Source organism: Triturus cristatus, chromosome 1_1 (assembly GCF_964204655.1).
Source record: "Triturus cristatus chromosome 1_1, aTriCri1.1, whole genome shotgun sequence".
NCBI lineage: Eukaryota > Metazoa > Chordata > Amphibia > Caudata > Salamandridae > Triturus > Triturus cristatus.
Genome location: NC_140579.1, coordinates 86621195 through 86642373, shown reverse-complemented (window position 1 = coordinate 86642373; position 21179 = coordinate 86621195). Strand labels below are relative to the sequence as shown.

The window sequence follows — 21179 nt, the reverse complement described above, 5'->3', positions numbered from 1 at the left end:
TTGGCAGGGTATGCTCAGACGTGAGTCCCTTGCACACTTTGCCACTGGATTCAAGCAAGCCTGGCTGAAGACGGCTGAAATGCCAGAAACCGGTCCTAGGAAGCTTGTTTCCGGTCCAGGGAAGACATGGCTTGGCAGTTCGGGCTGGACTGTTCCCATGAGGCACAGGGTCAGACTGATTTGCATATGGCCATGTCTGAATTGGGGTGGCAGAGTGGGCTAAAGAATGGTGATGGATTAAACCCAGATCAGTTGACTGGGGTGAGTGCTTGCAATGTTCAACACTCCATCCATCATTTCCTTTGGTTTTAACAAAGCAAAACACCGCATCTGTAACCAAAACACTTAATACCATAATAAAACAATCCATCCCATGACACCACACCTGTAATCACAGAAGATAATGCAAAACACCATGACGACTTTCAAAGGCACCACATCCATATCCTAAGGGGATAATGCCAACACACAGTGCCAACATCCCAAAACACAACATCTATTTTCAAGGCAGACCCCAATTAATTTGCGACTCCATCCCATGACACTGCACTCTTAACCATAGAAGATAATGCGAAACATCATGACGAAATTCCTAGACGCCACATCCACATCCCAAGGAGATAATACCCCACACCCTGCCAACAAAGCAAAACACGACATTTATAACCAAAGGTGATAATACCACAATAAAACACTTCATTCCATGACGCTGCACCCTTAACCACAAAACATACTGCAAAACATGATGACAATATTCCAAGGCACTACATCCATGTTCCAAGGAGATATTGCCACATCCTGCCAACATCCCCAAACACCACATCTACATCCAAAGCAGACCCTACCTTAATACAATACTCCATCCAATGACACCGCACCCTTAACTACAGAAGATAATGCGAAACGCCATGACATTCAAGACACCACATCCATTTCCCAAGGATATTGCTCAGCTCCATCCCCTCCAATGGCTTTCCGCAGTCGGGCCCAGAACAGAGGCTGCTGGTCCAAGTCCTCCTTCCACTCCAGGTAGGTTTTCTTCTTCACCAGCTTGGCCAGTTGGTGGTAGCGAGAGAGGCTCCTCATTGACACTTTCTCCAGGAAAACCATCACCAAGGAATCCTTGCTTTCTACAAGAAGGCGGTATGTGGCCATCCGCACTTCCAAGGAGCACCAGTGGCTGCACAGGTAATGGCGGCTGATCAGACACACCACCCAGCGGCTCCTATAAATGCTGTCCATGATGTTATCCAAGATGTCTTTGCCGACCTCAAAGTCCCTGCCATGCAGACACACTTTAAAGAGCGGGGGTCCCCTCTCTTCCAAGTTGGGCAGGAACTCGCGGACAACCCAAGCCTCATCGCAGCTGCTGTAAGAGACAAAGGCGTCGAAGTCATATTGCCTCTTTCTGTCGCGTCTCCCACGATAGTTCCACCAGGTCCTGAGCATGTAGTAGAGATACAGGAGGTACCAGCGCACCTTGTGATACAACAGGACCGTGATCAGGAACAACATGTTGAAGGAGAAAGTCCCAATGAAGAGATGGTATCCTATCAGCAAGCTGCAGTCTTTCTCCAAGAAATTGAGAAAATTCAGCTTCTGTGGCCCAAGAGAGCATGTCTGGATTCCCAGCTCTGGCACGCTCACTTGGGGGTGAGTGGTCACCCATCTTCTGATCCAGGATTGTTCACACAAACAATACAGGGGTACATCCTTCAGGTAGATGTAGCGCATACTTTCCACGTGGTCGAGCAGACCCTCCTGAAGGGTTTTCACAGGCTGGGACTTCAAGATTAGGAGTTCCAGAGAGACAAGGTCTCTAAACATGGTAGCAGTAAAGTCCTCTATCCCAGAATCCTCCAGGATCAAGGTTCTAAGGTGTGTCAGGTTCCAGAACAGCTGCTCAGGAGTCAGGAAACTCTTCTTAATGTCCAACTTTAGGTTTTTTATATGGAGATGGCGTAAATTGTGAAGATGCTGCAGGCTGTTATTCAAAGGGCTCAAGGATTTATGGATAGGCATATCTGCAGAGGAACTGTAGTACAAATATTCAATGTTAGTAAAAGACAGGAGCCCCAAGCCTTCAGTCTCTGAGACCCCAAGTGGTAAACATAACAATATGTGGTTTTCTCGTAGGTGAAGTTCTTTCACAAATTTGAAGTCCTTGAACCAGCGAATACGAATCTCTGGTGCACTAATGTGAAGGACTTTAAGTAAGCTGCAGTTGTTTGTGCATGTCAGGAGTATTGAAGACTTTGCTTCCAAGGTAAGAGTAGTGAGTTCTTTCTGTTCGATTTTTAATTCCATAGTAGTCTCAAAGCTGATGGATAGCTCCTGAAGCTCGCTCTTCGCGGTCAGGGAGCTATGCTGGTTCTTGAGTATGTTGCCCCTGAGGCCCAGCACCCTTACGCTACTCAAGTGATCAAAATAGAAGTTCTCAAGCAGAAAGAGTTTATTGTAATCCAGCTGCAGAGAATGCAGCCTATCAAGACCAACAAAGGTGTCCTTTTCCAGGGACACAAGGTGATTACTACTGAGATCCAGTGTTTCCAGATTAGCCAGGCAGAAGAGCCGCCCGGAGCCGAGATTGGTGATGAGGTTGAAAGACAGATCCAGGTGTGTGAGGTTGGACAGAACATTGGGGGCCCCGGGTGTGCACAGGTCTAGGCTTTTTATCTTGTTTGCAGAGAGAACGAGGGACCTCAGGTTCAGCAATTTCTTTGCCATATCATTCATGAAAGCTCTAAGGAGGTTGCTGGACATGTTGAGAGACACCAGCATGGAGCATCCTTCAAAGGTCTCAGCGGGAAGATCTGAAATAAAGTTTTGAGCGACTGTCAAGTTCCTGACTCCCAGCCGAGACACCACAGTGCAGACATCTTTAATCTTCAGATAGTCCTGATTTTTCATGGCATTTAGGGACAGCATTTCAATGCTCTTTATTCCAGACCGCAGAAGCTCGATGACCTTGAGACCAGTCGCATCTACCTTGAGGACAGTAAGACGAGGGAAGTTGCAAAATGCATTTTTCTCCACACTTTTTAGATCATTGCTTGTCAAATCGAGGCTGGTAATACTTGGAAAGAAAATTGTGCTCTCTATGATGTTGTCTGTGTCAATGCAGTCCTCCTCCCTGGCTTTAACAATACCATTCCTCTTGATTTCCAGGACTTTCAGAGAAGCCAGTGACTGAAGCATAGTGGTCAGTCTGTACAACCTACTAATCTCATTTTCAGACAAGGCTAATACTTGTATTCTATGTAAGGGTTTAAAAAGATTTTTGGAAAAAGCTGTATCAATTTTCAAATATCTGAGTTCCAAGTGTGTTAGGTTCTCCAATCCGCCAAACACCTGATCATCCATGTCTACGGGTGAAGTGTGCCTGGTATCTCCTTTGATTCCCAGATGTCTCAGTTTGGCAGCACCATTGAAGGCTCCTGCAGAAACATTAAATGATCCATACAAATAGAGGCGGGTCAAGTTATGATACCTGGAGAAGGAGTCTGTAGGGACGGTTGGCACGTCTAACACCAGGCAGAGGGTGTCCACGTCCACTGGAACCTCTCTTAGATCCACCTCCATGTTCCTCACTGTGCTGCATTTGCTGAAGACCCTGAATCCTTCGAAGGGGAATCCAAAGCAGGTCGGGGCTAACACTCCCGGGGATCCCAGCTGGTCCCACTGGTAGATCTCACACTTGGTAGTGGCCGTGCCTGACACGATAGTCCAGCAGCCGGCAACCACTGTGCAAACCACGACCACAGAAAACGTTCGCAGTTCCATTTCACACCACTGCTGTCTCATCAGTGGTTTGAAGTGCAGGTGTCTGTCTGAGCAGCGGCGGTTGTCTGTATGTCTACCAGACAGGGTTATCTTAAGATTGAATGAACCGCCTCCTTCCTCTGTTCTTTGTAGTTTGAAGACACGACATGCCTCTCAGGAAGGTACTGAGGCTGAATTGTTGCCCGGGGCAGTGGGAGTTCAATGACTGGTTCACATCAGGGTTTGAAAGAAATAATATCCGTCGCAACACATTTACTGGGGACTGGATGTGACACATGAGAGGCGTGGTTCACAAATTTACATTAAAAAACCACACACCTTATGTACAGAACTTTACAATATACTTTGGGGACTGTACCCAATAAACCTTTGGTGGAAACAGTGGAAAGTGGTAAAAGTAGGTATGCTGCTCTCTAAAATAAGTGACACATCTGTAGTGTCCTGAGGGTGCATCACATTGCAGCCTCTTCTGCTACATGGTTGTCCCTACATTTACACACACCCACCCATCAAAGCTAGTCAGGCGCACATGCCCTTACTACAGTTTCTCCCAGTTCTCTCTGTGTCATTGGTAGTCGATGCCCACAAGACTTAAGTGGTATCAGGGTAGCTGAACCCCAGCTTGTCGCCCTGCTTTTGGTGAAACTGGCTAAGAGCAGTGGACCACAGATGACATCATGGCCTGCAGCCTACCCCTACTTTAGGAAACCAACATTCTTGGTTGGTTGGAAAGGGGCCTGTCCCGTGTGGGGATGTCTGAAACTCATGTGGCCCAACCTGTAGGCACAACCACCCATCCCCTCCACTGAGCATGACCCAACTCTCCCCACAGAGAAGAACAGGAGGGCTAACCCAATCCCCTCCCACCCCAGAACCGGAAGGACTTCACTGAACTGGAAGTGACGTCACCAGATGCCAGGCAGAGCCAAAGCCACTACTCAAGAGTGGTCCTGCTCCAGCAGGGCTATTGAGAAGAGACGTTGCTGCAGGGTCTGCATCCGCATCCCTATTGGACAGAGCTGGACTTGACAGCATCTGCCATGGACCCTGCCTGCTGCTGACGGGGCTAGGGTTACCACCATTCCAAGAGAAAAATACCGGTCATTTGGTCTTGTCTACAGATTCTGCAGAGGCTGAGACATGGTACTAAATAGAACTTTAAACCGTATGGTATGTATGCATTTGTAGCATGTCTTTTTTTGCTTTTGTTCACTTTTAATATTAGAGTCATTAACACAGCTCTAGGACACACTTAAAAGTGCTTTCTGTTTATATTGGCTGTTTGAAGTATGCACAGACAAAGGCTAAAAATACCGGTGTGAGAAGTTGGCCTGGCATATGCTGGTCACTAGTTATAGTGGCCACCTTGCACCAGTCCAATTCGACTCTTATGGTAGATAGGTTTAAGACAACCTTTTAAAGAAAGCTATCCTAGTGGTAGCTGTGGAGAGCAGCCTTCAGGCTAAGTCTCAGAGGAATGTAAAGCATCTTGTTTTACCTTTTAATCTCTTGAATTACCAAATGAAAGGGCACCACACAGGTATATATATCAAATATATATGCATTTATTTCTAGACACACTCTAATAATCTTGTTATGAGATTAGAAGTCAGGAACACATTCAAATATCAACGTTTCACAATAAGTTAAGCACAAATATGGCTGGGGTCCTAGGGGCGTACCAGACCATATACTAAAAAAGAGGTTTAGGAAAGTCGACTTGCAAGGGGACAAGGCCTAGGGCCTGTAGAATTGCTGGGGCTTCACTAAGCCACCCAAGGCAGGTAAGTAAAAGACCCACGGGAGACGCGTGCAGTGTGAGAACCCAGCCGCGGGTTCCCTATTGATTTCAATGGAGCAAGTCGCTGTTGGATTTTTAAAGTTTTATGGTACTTCGAGGAAGTCTACAAGCAAGCCACTTACAAGGTAAGTAATTCGAGGGCCAACACACACTAGGGCACCGGAGTGCACGAGTTACCTCACCCAGGGAAGCCGGGTGCATAGGTGTCTTTTGGTGTCGGGTCGCGTCGCTGTTTTCTATGGAAGCCAAAGAAGATTTGCTGCTTGCGAAGACTGGAGGAGTGTCCGGTGGAATCCAAGGCTGGATTCAAGAAGAAGATGACCTGAAAGCAAAAGGGACAGTGTTCACAGTCACTTGCCAGTGACCCGGGACCAGGAAGATGGATGCCCACGGATGTCGGGTGATTTCAGGTGATCAAGGGTGTTTTGACTCTTCGCTCACGAGGTCCAGGAGGGATCGACGATGACCAGCATCTGGATTCAGAGTGTCACACAATGTCTGCAGCTGACTGATGTGTTGGCAACCGGATTGGAGCCAACAAGCCTTGGCAACAGCAAGACTTGTGAAAAGTGAATTAAGTCAATAGTGCAGACCCGCAAGGTCTGAGGGACTCACCCATCAAAGGTAAGTGAGGGCAGGTCTGGAGCAACCAGAGAAGCCCTTTGGTTTGATCAGAAAGTCTTTGGGGACCCACAAGCCAACGGGCAAGGGATCGCAAAGACACCTCGTGAGGAAATGCTTTACAGAAGCCCACGGTCACTCGGGACAGGGTAGGCCTCTGATTTTTGGTGCACAACCTGCTGGAGACTTGGGCCATAAATGGTCCAAAGCACAAGTTCATTTCAGTGCACTTGACAAAAGTGCACGGTCGCCGGGTATTGCTGTTCCTCGTCACTCGTGGGGTCCACTTGCCTCAGCTCTGCTGGGGACTCACAGTGGCCATCAAGAAGTCAGGAGATTTGATTCCGGGGCTGCAGGGACTTCGGGCTCCAGCGGGTGCGGGAAAGTTTGAGACCATTGATTCAAAGTTTTGGTGCCTGCCAAGCAGGGGAGTCACTCCTTGACTCCAAGGAAGATTCTTCAGTCTTCCAAAGGTAGTGGAACATCGAAGGACCAGGATTCTTCTTGTGAAGCGTCGTCCAGGGATATCTAACTTGCAATGGCAAGGGTTCCCTTATACTAAAAGACAGGGAGGGACTAGCTCTATGACCACTCCTCTGGGAGGGTCAGGTTGGGGGGTGGTTACACCCACTTCCCTTTGTCCAGTTTCACGCCAGAGCAGGGACAGGTAGCCCCTGAACCGGTTTGAGTTGGCATATGCACAGAGGAGCCTACTGCTTCCCCAGTGCAGGACTTCTAAGCACTCTAGGAGTGCACCCACCCAGCCCCAATACACTAAATCCTGTCTGGAAGGTGGTGACACCTCCCTGTGACAGGATGCCTATTGTTGGGCCTCCTCCACTGTGAGTTTCAGTCAGCAGCAGGAGGGCAGCCCAGTGTCTGTGCTGGTGGCATCTATTTTGTGATGCCAGGGCTCTTTCAGATTTCTACCGTGTTTCCACAGTGGGTACATGTCGTCCCCTCTAGAAGGGTGGGATCATACTCCCACACCAGTTACTGGTGTGGGGGTATGATTCCAAGTTGTTTGACACCAAACACAACATGTTTTGATGCAGTCATTCCAAAGTTATAATTTACCGGGAGGTTATAATGCACTTAAGACTATGTGGTTTAACCACATCCACAAACAGCCACAGAGAATAGACTCTGCCAGCTGCAGAGGGGACCTGCTTATGCAGAGGCACCCCCTCACATTGTAAACCAAGCACCCTGCCCTCAGGATTGATAGGGCCTGCCTTCGGGGTGACTGATAGGTTTATATGTGTGTGTATGGCTGTCAAGAATTCCTGTCATACGAGGGGAGGAAAACGGTAACCAGCAAAAACGGACTACATCTCCCAGGATGCTTAGCGGTTGAGAGGTTATGTAAACAGGAGAGCTGTTACATAACTCAAGGGAAACACGCCCTTATGTAAACAGGAGAGCTGTTACATAACTCAAGGGAAACACGCCCTTATGTAAACAGGAGAGCTGTTACATAACTCAAGGGAAACACGCCCTTATGTAAACAGGAGAGCTGTTACATAACTCAAGGGAAACACGCCCTTATGTAAACAGGAGAGCTGTTACATAACTCAAGGAAAACACGCCCTATAAAGGGAGGAACCGGGAGGTACAAGGCGGTCGGATATTGTGTTTACACCGACGTACCTGCTTCGTGAAGAGCAGTGTTCCGGAGTGGTGCTCCAGTAAGGCAAGAACGGAGGTAGGTCGAGTCGTTACTCCCTGGGCCGTGTCTTGCCCCATCGTCACCGGTGAAGGACCCGGAAGCTCTACCGGTCAACCATTGAGCTTCGCTTTTTGACTCGGCTGAGTCCAAGCGCAGTGGCGCTTTTGCTGGTTGGAGTCGTAACTCCCAGCCCGACCAGAGACACAGGGACTGCCAGCTGTAACGCACACCAGGAGGTGTTTGCCGCGTTACAGACTCGGAAGTCCACAGGATCGATCGAGCGGCTGCTCTCGGTTCAGTCTTCTTGCTTGTGATTGGGGTATCGGTGACGCATCACCAGGAGGTGACTCCGCGTCCCGGTGCAGTCTGAGGAAGAGGTTGAGCGGCTGCTCCCTTCAGGTAGAGACCCCGGCTGGGTGTTTCCCTGACTCCTCGATTCTCCCCAACACTCTTCGTGCCCCTCACAGCCTACCGATTGGCATTGTCGGCCATTTCATTTCTGCCCTCTGTTGGCATACGCCGGGATCGGCGTATATGCAGAGGACGGTTAGGACCATCCGTGCTGTGGGCTGGTAACGTACTTAGCCTGGAGGATTCCAGTGACTATAACTTTTGTTTGTTCTTTGTATTTTATTTGCCTTCATTAAAAGAACTAACCCTTCACAAGTGGTTGCGTCCTCATTGTCGTGTCTGTTAAACGATCCTGAGACGTTCAGGGCGTTACAATGGCGAGATATAGGGAACCTATACCTCAGTGAAGAGTGCTAACACTATCTCACCCAGGCTGAAGTAGCAGGCCTGTGCTGTCAGATTTAGTATGCCTCCCAGGGGTGGCATAATACATGCTTCAGCCCCTGGTAGGCCTGTGAAGTACTTATGCCCCTGGTACCTAAGGTACCATATACTAGGGGCTCATAAGGTACCACAGTATCCACTCACTAGTGCATCTAATATGCACTCCAGTCATTTAAGGGAGTAAGCAGATAGACCATTCAAACACCAGGAAAAAAGTGGGGGCAACCATGCAGTCAGATTCCACCTTCCTACAACCGGTTTTAGGGGATGTTTCTTATTTTTGTACCTGCCGGATCATCAAAGTACTGGTGGTGCTGGTAGAAAACCAGTCAGACGGCAACACTAGATGGTGCCTACGTAGCATCGCCCGCATCACTTCTCTGCCTCTCGTAGAGCGTGTGCTGGGCCATCCCAGTCTTCAAGTTTGCTTCCCTTGGGCTTGTCGTCCTGTGGGGCAAGGGTGGAGTTCTCTGATGCTGACTCCAACGTTAAGCATTTACTCAGTGGCGGCTGGCATCTTAAAAATATGGTGAAGCATGCTGCCTCAAAACTCATCATAAAGGCTGAATCCCATCTGGTGTGTCTCTGGCAGGATCCTGGTGACTACCATCAGGAAAGGGTAAAACGTCTTTCCTGCCTGGTGGATGCAAATCCAACCAATCCTGGAGCTTCTCTCATGCTGTTTTCAGAATGAGTGCAAAAACAACAGTTGATGGACAGAATGCAGAACAATGTCATACATTCACCCCAGTACATAGATCTGGACCTAAATCCATCGTTTTTTTCTCACCATGCTATTCACAATTGTGTGTCTTTTGTTTTCAGAATGAGAGCAGCTGCAGGATTGGTTGGAACGGGCTAACCAAGCGCTCATTTTCAGGCTGGGGGCCTGTGTTAGCAATCCCCTGCCTGTTTCACATCTCTGGGTTTGCTGGGTCTGCAGTGGTTATGTCAGGCTGGCTGTTGCAAGGCAGCCGGCCAATCTGATATCCACACCACAGGGTGCACCCCACCCCCTGTCCTCACACTTGCGCTGAACACAGCGCAAGCTGGTAGCAATTAAAGTGGCGTAGCAAGCCATTTTATTTATTTGTTTTTACCTGCCAGGCTTGCAGCAGGCAGGAGGACGCTCCTCCGCCCTTTAAGAGGAACAGCCGCTGCATTCACTGGCACCTGTAGGACAGGCTGTCAGCCCTGACAAGTATCACACATTGTAAGTTGAATTAAGCAATTTTAATGCCTGTCCCCCGCATTTCTGCATTAAAAAGTTACATCACGCATTACCTTAGCTGCTCTTTGAATTGCTCGAGGTGCTATCTGCAGTGCTTGCTCATCAAGTGGGTATAAGCAGCATAAGGGGTGCTGCGGCTTCCTGATGCCTGACTTTTCGGTGTTGGAGCAGGTGCCGCGACCAACCCTAGCTCATTTGGTCAGCTAAGTTCATTCGAACAGGAGGCATCGTTTCCCATCACTAGCACCTCAGTTTTATTCCATTCAGCTTTAGATTCAGGTTCCTCCTCGTGACATCTCTCAGCTTCCTCCTCGTGACATCTGATCCCTCAGTGAACAACACTACTGAGACAGACCAGCCTGATAGAGATGTCCAGCCTCTCACCACTAAAGCCAGCCTGGCTGCAGCATGGCAGACACTTGTCTTCATGGAAGTTTTTTAATTCAATGTACATGTCACCTGGGTGAGGGGAGCAGGCGGGGTCCACTCATCAACTGGCTGCTGGCAGTGACACTTTGGTGCCTCAGACAGGAAGGGTGCTTTTCTGGGGACACTAAACATGTGTGCACCCCACAAAAAAAAGAAACCCTGTTGTGATACTTGGCATCTTTTGGCGGGTTTTCCCTGAGTTTTTGCTTTCTGACCCTCCTGTTTTTGCTGGCTTAGTCTCTCTGCACACATTTCTCACTGCTGATCAGTAGTAAAGTGCAAGTGCTCCTGTTGTAAATTGTGTTATGGATTGGTGTCAGTCACCCCTAAGGTAGGCCCAAGGTACCCCTGTGGGCAGGGAGCAGTGTATGTGAACGGTAGGACATGCCCTGGTGTCTGTGGCATGTCCTGATAGTGAATTACTGCCAATTTCGTTTTTCACTATTGCAAGGCTACCTGTTCCAATACAACAGAATGGAGAGTTTGTTTATAACATCTTATAAACATAAGTGGCCCTAGGAACTAGGTAGAAAAATAAAGTTTAGTATGCCTGAACTCAGACTCTAAAGGTGCATCTTTTAGTGAAGGTGATTTTTACATTCTGTGTTTGAAAATACCACTTTTAGAAGGTAGGTATTTTCTTGCTCAGCCATCCAGTAGGCCTCTGCTGGGGTTGTAAATTGGCTGTCTGGGTTTTGGATGACAGGGGCTGGGGAGGAGCTGTGGCTGCAGATAGTCTATGTGGGTCAGGAAAGGCTGAATAAATCTGTGCTACATTTAGAGTAGGGGGAGGAGATTTCCTTTCACCTGAATGGGCCTGATCTGCCTCTGTAAAATGCCGTCTCCACCTCCTGTCAGGAAGCCACACTAGAGATGGCAGAACTGGTTCTGGATTGGCACAGATACTCTCTGCCTGAGATGACAAAGCATTTTGGGCTATAAAAAGTGGGGTCCAAACCCCTGAACTCTAGAACTATTTTGGACCAAGAAGACTGCCAAGAAAAAGAGCTGGATAAGCTGTGAGGAGGAACTACCACTTTGCTGAGTGCTTTGCTGTGTTGGCCTGCATTGGCTGCTTCTGTCTTGGGCAGTGAAAGGAAGGGACTGGACTTTCTACAGTTTATTCTTGTGAGTTTCTCCATGGGCTTGAGGTATAACTTGCCCCCTGTTCAAGAAGTCTCAGGAACAGCAAAGACTTCACATTCTTCTTCCCTCAGCACTGGAAACTGTGTGTTTTTTGCAGCAACAGAAGAAAAAGCAATTCGACGCCGTCTACGACGCCGCTGCCGACTCCGTATCCTGAAGGCACCACACCGCAATGCCGCACCACAACCCTGGTCTCACAGATGACGCCTGTTGATGCTGTCACCGAGCCTCTGATTGCACTGTGACATGTGGGCACCACACTCTGCACCTCCTATCTTCCTGATGCCGCCTTGGTGTCTACGCGACGCCGCTCCATGGCAAAATCGACGCCGCTGCCTGCACCGTGGTTCAAGGGCACCGCTCATAAAGTTACATGCCGCACCGCCTTAATCCTGCACTGCAGCCTTGGCCTACCGACACCAGCGCCATCGACTCCAGTTCGTCAGCCGACGACAGAGGATCAGCAACGAAGACGCAGCTGCTTGCACCGTGACCTGCCAGCACCACATCACTTCGCAACCGCGACCCTGGTCTCACCGACGATGCCATCTCACGCCTCCACCGAGCCGCTGCTCATACCGCGACCTGAGGGCATCGCTCTTTGCACCGCTGCACTTTGCACCGCAGCACCCGACGCCAGCACTTCTGACTTCAACCGCGAGGAGTTCGATCTGCAAACGCGTGTGACTTATAGGGCCTGATGACTCATGAACCGACCTCCAGAACCGACGCCGTACTTTCAGAGCTCAACGAGAGGTCCCGACACCCTGCATTTCTAAAGATACTGTTTTGCGTGTCTTCCCAACACCATAGATGGCCCACGTGATTCGGTCAGCCAGAACTGTTTGTATTTGTTTGTTCACAACGCCATCATAGCCCCAGAGGGAGCTATCGACTTCAAGGAACAGTTTTTTAAGGTTATTTTGATAACTGAAGATTTCAAAGTACTGTATTGTGGATTTATTTATCTTTTTTGGTCTTGTCTTGAGCATATAAAAATATTGGATATTTTTCTAAACTGGTGTGGTGTCCTTTTGTAGTGCGTACACTGTATCACTGTTGGTTATGTGCAAATGCTTTACACACTGCCTCTAAGATAAGCCTGTTTGCTTCGGCCAAGCTACCAAGGGGGTGAGCATGGGCTACTTTAGGAGTGTAACTCCCTTATCCTGACTAGGAAGAAGGGTCCCTATTTGGACAAAGGTACCTACCTTTGCCAACTAGAGACCCCCATTTCCAACACCTGTTAACTGAATGAGTGAAGGTGCAGCGGCTGTCTTCATCCTGAGAGGCATCTGGCGGTTCTGTTTACTTGCTGTGGTTTTTAATCTTCTATGTCAGGGGTTTCACAGCAGTTTCAGGCTATGTGAGAGCTTCTCATCACTCTAAAGTGGGAAATCTGTGATATTTATCTCTTTAAATGGATGTTCTTACCTTGGTTTTATCAGTGATAGTGTCACTCAAGGCATTACACATTTAGCAGTGTGATGTAATTCGCAAACTGTGATCATGGAAATGACACACATAGGCAGTCTGTGAACTTGACACTATGCTCTGGGTCAGACGCTGCTGAGGATGAAGTCACCCTTCACTTGCCTACTCATTGCACCCCACCAGGGCTGAGGGAGGAGCGGATCACACTTACACCTGAAGACCTGCTCCTCCTCCAGCCACACAGGGTTTAACAGCTCTCTAGAGTGTAAAATAGTGGAGTCCAAGCACAGCATAAAACACTGCGAGACCCCCTAACCTAGACCTGAACCTGCTGCGCCATAGTGGAGTCCAACCACAGCATAAAACACTGTGAGACCCCCTAACCTAGACCTGAACCTGCTGTGCCACAGTGAAGCCCAAGCACAGCATAAAACACAGTGAGACCCCCTAACCTAGACCTGAACCTGCTGTGTCATAGTGGAGCCCAAGCCCAGCATAAAACACTGTGAGCTCCCTAACATAGACCTGAACCTGCGGTGCCATAGTGGAGTCCAACCACAGCATAAAACACTGTGAGACCCCCTAACCAAGACCTGAACCTGCTGTGCCACAGTGGAGCCCAAGCACAGCATAAAACACTGAGAGACCCCCTAACCTAGACCTGAACCTGCTGTGTCATAGTGGAGCCCAAGCCCAGCATAAAACACTGTGAGCTCCCTAACCTAGACCTGAACCTCCTGTGCCATAGTGGAGCCCAAGCACAGCATAAAACACTGTGAGACCCCCTCACCTAGACCTGAACCTGCTGTGCCATAGTGGAGCCCAAGCACAGCATAAAACACTGTGAGACCCCCTCACCTAGACCTCAACCTGCTGTGCCATAGTGGAGCCCAAGCCCAGCATAAAACACTGTGAGCTCCCTAACCTAGACCTGAACCCCCTGTGCAATAGTGGAGCCGAAGCATAAGGTAAAACACTGCGAGACCCCCTAACCTAGACCTGAACCTGCTGTGTCATAGTGGAGCCCGAGCATAAGGTAAAACACTGCGAGACCCCCTAACCTAGACCTGAACCTGCTGTGCCACAGTGAAGCCCAAGAACAGCATAAAACACTGTGAGACCCCCTAACATAGACCTGAACCTGCTGTGCCATAGTGGAGCCCAAGCACAGCATAAAACACTGTGAGACCCCCTAACCTAGACCTGAACCTGCTTTGCCACAGTGAAGCCCAAGCACAGCATAAAACACTGTGAGACCCCTAACCTAGACCTGAACCTGCTGTGCCATAGTGGAGCACAAGGTAAAACACTGTGAGACCCCCAAACCTAGATATGAACCTGCTGCGCCATAGTAGAGCCCAAGCACAGCATAAAACACTGTGAGACCCCCTAACCTAGACCTGAAACTGCTGTGCCATAGTGGAGCCCAAGCCCAGCATAAACCACTGTGAGACCCCTAACCTAGACCTGAACCTGCTGTGCCATAGTGGAGCCCAAGCACACCATAAAACACTGTGAGACCACCTAACCTAGACCTGAACCTGCTGCGCCATAGTGGAGCCCAAGCACAGCATAAAACACTGTGAGACCCCCTAACCTAGACCTCAACCTGCTGTGCCATAGTGGAGCCCAAGCACAGCATAAAACACTGTGAGACCCCCTAACCTAGACCTCAACCTGCTGTGCCATAGTGGAGCCCAAGCACACCATAAAACACTGTGAGACCACCTAACCTAGATCTGAACCTGCTGCGCCATAGTGGAGCCCAAGCACAGCATAAAACACTGTGAGACCCCCTTACCTAGACCTAAACCTGCTGTGTCATAGTGGAGCCCAAGCACAGCATAAAACACTGTGAGACCCCCTAACCTAGACTTGAAACTGCTGTGCCATAGTGGAGCCCAAGCACAGCATAAAACACTGTGAGCCCCCCTAACCTAGACCTGAACCTGCTGCACCATAGTGGAGCCCAAGCACAGCATAAAACACTGTGAGACCCCCTAACCTAGACCTGGACCTGCTGTGTCATAGTGGAGCCCAAGCCCAGCATAAAACACTGTGAGCCCCCTAACCTAGACCTGAACCTCCTGTGCCATAGTGGAGCCCAAGCATAAGGTAAAACACTGCAAGACCCCCTAACCTAGACCTGAACCTGCTGTGCCATAGTGGAGCCCAAGTATAAGGTAAAACACTGTGAGCCCCCCTAACCTAGACCTGAACCTGCTGCACCATAGTGGAGCCCAAGCACAGCATAAAACACTGTGAGACTCCCTAACCTAGACCTGAACCTGCTGTGTCATAGTGGAGCCCAAGCCCAGCATAAAACACTGTGAGCCCCCTAACCTAGACCTGAACCTCCTGTGCCATAGTGGAGCCCAAGCATAAGGTAAAACACTGCGAGACCCCCTAACCTAGACCTGAACCATGCTGTGTCATAGTGGAGCCCAAGCCCAGCATAAAAAACTGTGAGACCCCCTTACCTAGACCTGAACCCGCTGTGCCATAGTGGAGCCCAAGTATAAGGTAAAACACTGAGAGACCCCCTAACCTAGCCCTGAACCTGCACTCGGACCGACCAGCAAGACTGGGGGGGGGGGGGACTTGATGGGTCTTCGGACCTGAGGGCACCGACATTGTTGGGGGGGGCTGACTGGTGCCCGCCCCAGCATCTTCCAGCTGCCCCGAGGGAGCTGCATGATTGTCCCACCCCTCCAGCGGGGTGAGGCGCATCAGGCCTCAGTGGGTTTGAGGCCTCCTGGCGATGTAGCAGAGTACATGTCTGGGGGCTTGCTGTGCACAGCAAGGGGGGCGCTTTCATTGGGAAACTCCCTGGGAATACCTGGGCGATAGGTTTTCTTGTGTGATCCTCTGGCCCCGCGGTCCGGGTTGTGGACGCTGGGCGTGACAGCTATCCCGCCACCCTATGACCCTGCTCCTGTTGATCGCCGAAGTGGAGCTGGGTTTGGCCTCGTTAGTCCTGAATGGTAGACAGCAGGGGGATGCGTGGTGCTGTATGTTTCCTTCATATTTTCCTTCTAGTGTTTGTCATTATCAGATGGGGTGCCCCTTTTATCCACCAACGCGTTTTATTGGACACTCCCCGGCGGCAAAGTAGAGCAATGCGGTTTTGCTGGCAGGGGAAGGCTTACCTGGTTTTCCCCGTTGTATCTGCAGCTTTGCCTCGATTGCACCGCAGAAGGAAATAGAACGAGCCGGTACAGCAAAGCGTTTCACTGCGCAGGACGCAAGCCATCAGGTACAAGGTGGCTTACCAACGGTGGCCACCGGATGGCTCGGTTTAATGAAGGAAAATTAAAGTGCTCCACAGTGTTATGAGCGTAGGGCCATGGAGATGGAGTAAGCGAGATTGCTGTCAGGCACCTACTAACCATGTTCATCCTAGATAACAACATTCAACATCACAAGGAGCGAGCGACGGGGTAGATAAAGCGAGAATATTTTACAGGGGGCAATAGGGACCCTGAGCCTCTACCAGGTATGGGAAACACAATTGCTTTTGTGACACGTGCTCTTAGACTAGCAGGGGGAATCTTCTACTTCCTGAACTTCCCGTTGGGACAAAGAGCAGGGTACCTGCAGGATCAGAGCGATTGTGGGCGTAAGCCCTTCCTGTGGCTAGCATAAGGCATACGCCTATCAGGAAGTAAAGGTTTTGATGTTGTAACCACGCCGCCCCCCCCACCTTTCTTTTCACTATTCAAGGTATTGTGGCTTCAACCCAGCGATAGCACGCCGAGGCATCGTCTGAACAGCCCCTAAGTGGGACGAAGTCTAAAGGGGTAAGTCGTAGTGCATGGGGGGAAGCAGGGTACGTGGTTAGACCCAGGCAAAACTGCCTGGATTAGCCAGGTGAGCAAGGCGCAAGAGGATAACCTGTACTTATCTTTCATACCCCCCTCAAGGTTGCGCTTTGAGAAGTAATTGTGGAATGTCCGGTAGGGCAGACTGACAGTATGCCAGGTTCTCACCTGGCGCCACGGCTCACATCTGGAAACTGAGTATGGCAGGGATGGGGGCACAATGACCAAGAATAATCGGATGCATAAACCCAATATTGGCAGTGGACATGGTAAGGAGAGCGGGCAAAGGGGCTTGGTTAGCAAAGGCGGACATCGAATCAGCATTACACTTGCTGCTCGTTCACCCAGGCAGCCACCACCTGCTAGGTTATAAGTTGGATGGACAGTTCTATTACGAAAGGTGAATGCCGATGGGTTGCGCAGTGTCCTGTGCCTACTTTGAGGTATTCAGCTGCTTCCTTCATTGGGCTCTCCAATGGTTCTATGGTGTATAAGGGGTGACACACTATTTGTACGATTTCTTGTTCATTGGGGAGGAGGAGATTCAAGATTGCAGGGAGGCACTGACTAATTTCCAGGGATTGAATGAACACCTAGGGGTTCCCTTGGCACCCGGGAAGACAGAGGGTCCAGCGCAGGTCTTGACGTTTTTGGGCATTGAGCTAGACACAGTGGAGGGTGTTTCCAGACTACTGGTGGGCACGGTGCAGGCCCTGATCCCGGACATCCAGGCAACGTTGGCGAAGGACAAAGCATCGTTGGGCACCATTCAGAGCCTCCTAGGTAAACTGAATTTTGCAGCAAGGGTGATCCCAGTGGGTCTGGTTTTTGCCAGAAGGCTGGCCAGGGCCATGACTAATGTTAAAGAGAGACCCCACCTAGTCAGACTTCGCTATGGATTGAAACAGGACCTCAGAATGTGTGCAGACGTTTTGGCTGATTTCAATGGCACACTGATATGGAGAGCCCCCAGGGCGCGCAGCACCAAATTGTGCCTATTTACATACACATCGGGCAGGGAAGGCTTTGCCGCAATAATGGGGAGTGAGTAGTGTGCACAGAAATGTCTCACCGCTTGGCGCAAAAGGAAGATTACAGCCAATGTCACAGTCTTGGAACTGTTCCCCATAGTGGCAGCCCTACACCTATGGCCGGAGGCTTTGGCGTCTAAAAGGGTTTAGTTTTGGTCTGATAAAATGGCGGTGGTACAGGCCATAAATGCGCAATCTGCAAAGTGTCCACTGGTGCTCTGCCCACTGAGGGAACTAGTGAGGGCTTGCATGCATAAGAATGTGGAGTTTCGGGCTAGGCACATTCAAGGGACAAGAACGTGCCAGCTGACTCTCTCTCTCATTTTCAGTGGCTCTGTTTCTGGGAGGCTTGGCCGCGAGGGAGACCAGAGATGACTCCTTTCCCTGCACATCTCTTGCACCTACTTCAGTGGAACAGCGCTTAATGGAATTCGGTGAACTGTTTCTCCCGACGGGAACCAGGAGGCGGTACAAATCCTGCGCCTCCACTTTCTGCAAGATGTCAGGGACATGGGGCGGGGATACGGCAACACTGGAGCACAAGGTGCAACAATTTGTCCTGTAGGTCAAGGATCTGGACTCCTGGATCACGGGCCACTTAGCTGCAGCGAGTCACCCTGCCAGATTCAGGGGGCAACAGGGCGTGCTCCATACAGGCGGTGCTTAAGGGATGGGCTAGAGGGGAGACATGGGTACCAGACTCTAGGTTTCCTATTGAATTTCATACAGTACAGGGTATTATAGATGAAGTGCACAGGACCACATATTTGTCTCATGAGGCTAGCCTCTTCGCTGCTGCATTCAGCCTGCCATTTTTCGGGGCCCTCAGCGAGTTGGTAGCCAGATCGAAGAGGGATGGATCTGGGGATGCTTTATGCAGATAGGACATTCAGTTGCTAGGAGACTCCCTAAGAATATCTATGAGAAGATCCAGGTCGGGGCAGGGCAAAGTAATTTTGCTACGACCTCTGCGTGACAAGAGGTACTGCCCTGTGATCTTTCTGCCACTAAATCTATCAGAATCTCTCTCTCCCTTTCTCTACTTCTGACTTTCACTACCCAGTGCCCTTTTTAGGAATGTTTTGTCCCAGGAAAGACTCTCAGCTGTTTTCTATTGTTTGGCCTCATGTTGGCTTGAATTAGTAGAAAATAGGTAATAAAATTCGAATTTCTTCCGAATAGTGGGGCCCCAAAATATTCTTTGCCCAGGGCCCTGAAAATACTTAGGAGGGCCCTGCATTCAGATCTCTCCCAGCCCCACTTATGTGCCTTTAACACTTGTGTACTATGACTTGTACACAATTATTGCACTTTCTTACTATATTTGTACTAATAATGCTGCCTTTGTTTAGATTGTATTTTATATCCAGTGCTCTGGGAAGTGCTCACGGTACCCCCTAATGTTTATGGATGGCAGGACGGTTCTGGGTCTGTGCTGTCCTTTCTCTGCCTGCCCTCGGCTACTCCCTTGACTCTCACCTTTAACAAATGCAAATAGGTCGGACTCGTGGTTCTCTTCTATTCCCAACATGGGGGTACTCTGCCACCTAGTGGAGACTCTTCTTATCATGGTTAAACCAACGCCACGTGCGGCCAGTTTTGCGCATGCGCGACATTCAGCACACGTGTCCCTCACCGGATCTCACTTCTCTGCTCCTCAGTGTGGCCTGGAGCGTGGTTCTCTTGTGCTCTCTGATTCCTCACCACTAAGTCTCAGCTTCTCTTTCTCTTCCTTCCTTCCGAGTGCCTGCGGCTGCTGATTACCTTCGAATTCAAGCCAAGCTCTTTACTGTAGCCATGGCTGGACATAGGTGGCAATGTCTTACATTATAGCATTTATATAGTGCTTGCTAACCGTGTGTGGGGCACTGAAGCGCTTAACCAGATGGATATTACGCTATATTGTGTAAGGTGTGTTGTTGGAATTAGTCTGTTCCTATGTGAGAAGTGTTTCCAAGTCATGCGTGATGACCAACGAGGTGCGGTTATCGAGGTTCAGGGAGCAGCGCTACTTGTTGGGTGAGGGTACGTGAGAGATGGAGGTGCAGATTATAAACATTGTAAGGACCAATCAGCTTAGTCATGGGGTGGCAGGGTGCTGTGTCCACAACAAGGGGGGTAAATCCGAGAAGGCCCAGTAATCCATCTGCTGACATGCAGAGGTGATGCTGAGGGAGTAAAGGGCAACAGAAGGGCAACAATGGGATTGGGACGTAAGCAGTAGCCTTGGGCCATTTTATTTTCTTGCATTTATTTAAAGGCAGGGATACTGCCTACAGTTGAATACCCCATGAAGGAAGGCAGAGGTGTAGAGGCACTCCAAGCGGCAACCTGAGCAGAAACTGCCCAATCTTTAAAAGGACAGGTCCGGATTCCACCTACTCCCGCCAGGCTGAAGGAAGCAAAGTGATTGGAGCAGGGGTTCATGTCCCTAGCCGCTCTCAGCAACCACTGGCTCTCAAAGGCAGACAAGCCCTAGTTGGTGCGTGGGTCAGGCCCCAGCCAGACTGGCACCCTGCACATGTGGGTGAGAGAAGAAGCGCTTGGAGGAGTGCTGCTCTGATAGCGCTAGAGCGAATCGGCTTGCTTTGTGTTACTCTGTAGCCCTCACTCCTCTTTGCGATCCCAATACTTTTCTTATGTCCCAGACACCTTTGCTCATTTTATTTTATTTTATGTTGTACCCATCTTTGTTTGACATACTCAATGTGCCATTTCTACTTTTAGCGCAAGGAAGCCTTTGTAGGTACAGTGTTCAATAAAATGTATATTAATAAAAAGTGATCTCTCACAGCCTCACCTCTCCCTCCCACTGGACCGAGTTACCCAAAGCGTCCAAGTGAGCACAGAGGAAGAGTGGGCAGGGACACTCACCTGCCACCACTCCATCCAAGTGGAGGACAGCTGGAGACAAAGGAAGGGACACCCAGTGCAAGAGAGACACAGGCAAAGGAGAGTGACTTAGAGACATGCACAAGAGCTTCCAGTTCCACTGACACACCCAGGCCCCCTCCACCTGTTTCTCCATGATATTCTCCTCCACAGCCACTTTCTCTTTCCCCTGCACATCAAACCCGTCTTCTGGATTCTTAAATTCGGCAAGAAATTGAGGACCTGGCTCTTCACCAAGCCCGGCCCAGCCTTGGTCCATACAGCTCCTGCTTCAGCACCAGGACACTCTCCCTGCACATCAGAGCATCCTCCTCAGTTCTTGAATCCCACATGAAGCTGAGGACCTGGCTTTTCACCAAGCTCGGCCCAGCCTTGGTCCATACAGCTCCCGCTTCAGCACCAGGACACTCTCCCTGCACATCGGAGCATCCTCCTCAGTTCTTGAATCCCACATGAAGCTGAGGACCTGCCTCTTCACAAAGCCCGGCCCAGCCTTGTTCCATACAGCTCCCGCTTCAGCACCAGG

At 49.9% G+C, this 21179-nt stretch overlaps 1 protein-coding gene across 1 annotated transcript; it reads right to left on the bottom strand.

The window, feature by feature from the left end:
* Positions 1-915: 915 nt before the first annotated feature.
* LOC146869548 (uncharacterized) lies at positions 916-3783 on the bottom strand. The gene has a single exon (XM_085638250.1). The coding sequence runs from the start codon at positions 3781-3783 to the stop codon at positions 916-918; it is 2868 nt and encodes a 955-aa protein (XP_085494376.1).
* Between the last annotated feature and the right edge of the window lie 17396 nt (positions 3784-21179).

Coding starts and splice junctions, on each gene's coding strand:
- LOC146869548 (XM_085638250.1), bottom strand. CDS start 3,783: ATGGAACTGCGAACGTTTTCTGTGGTCGTGGTTTGCACAGTGGTTGCC.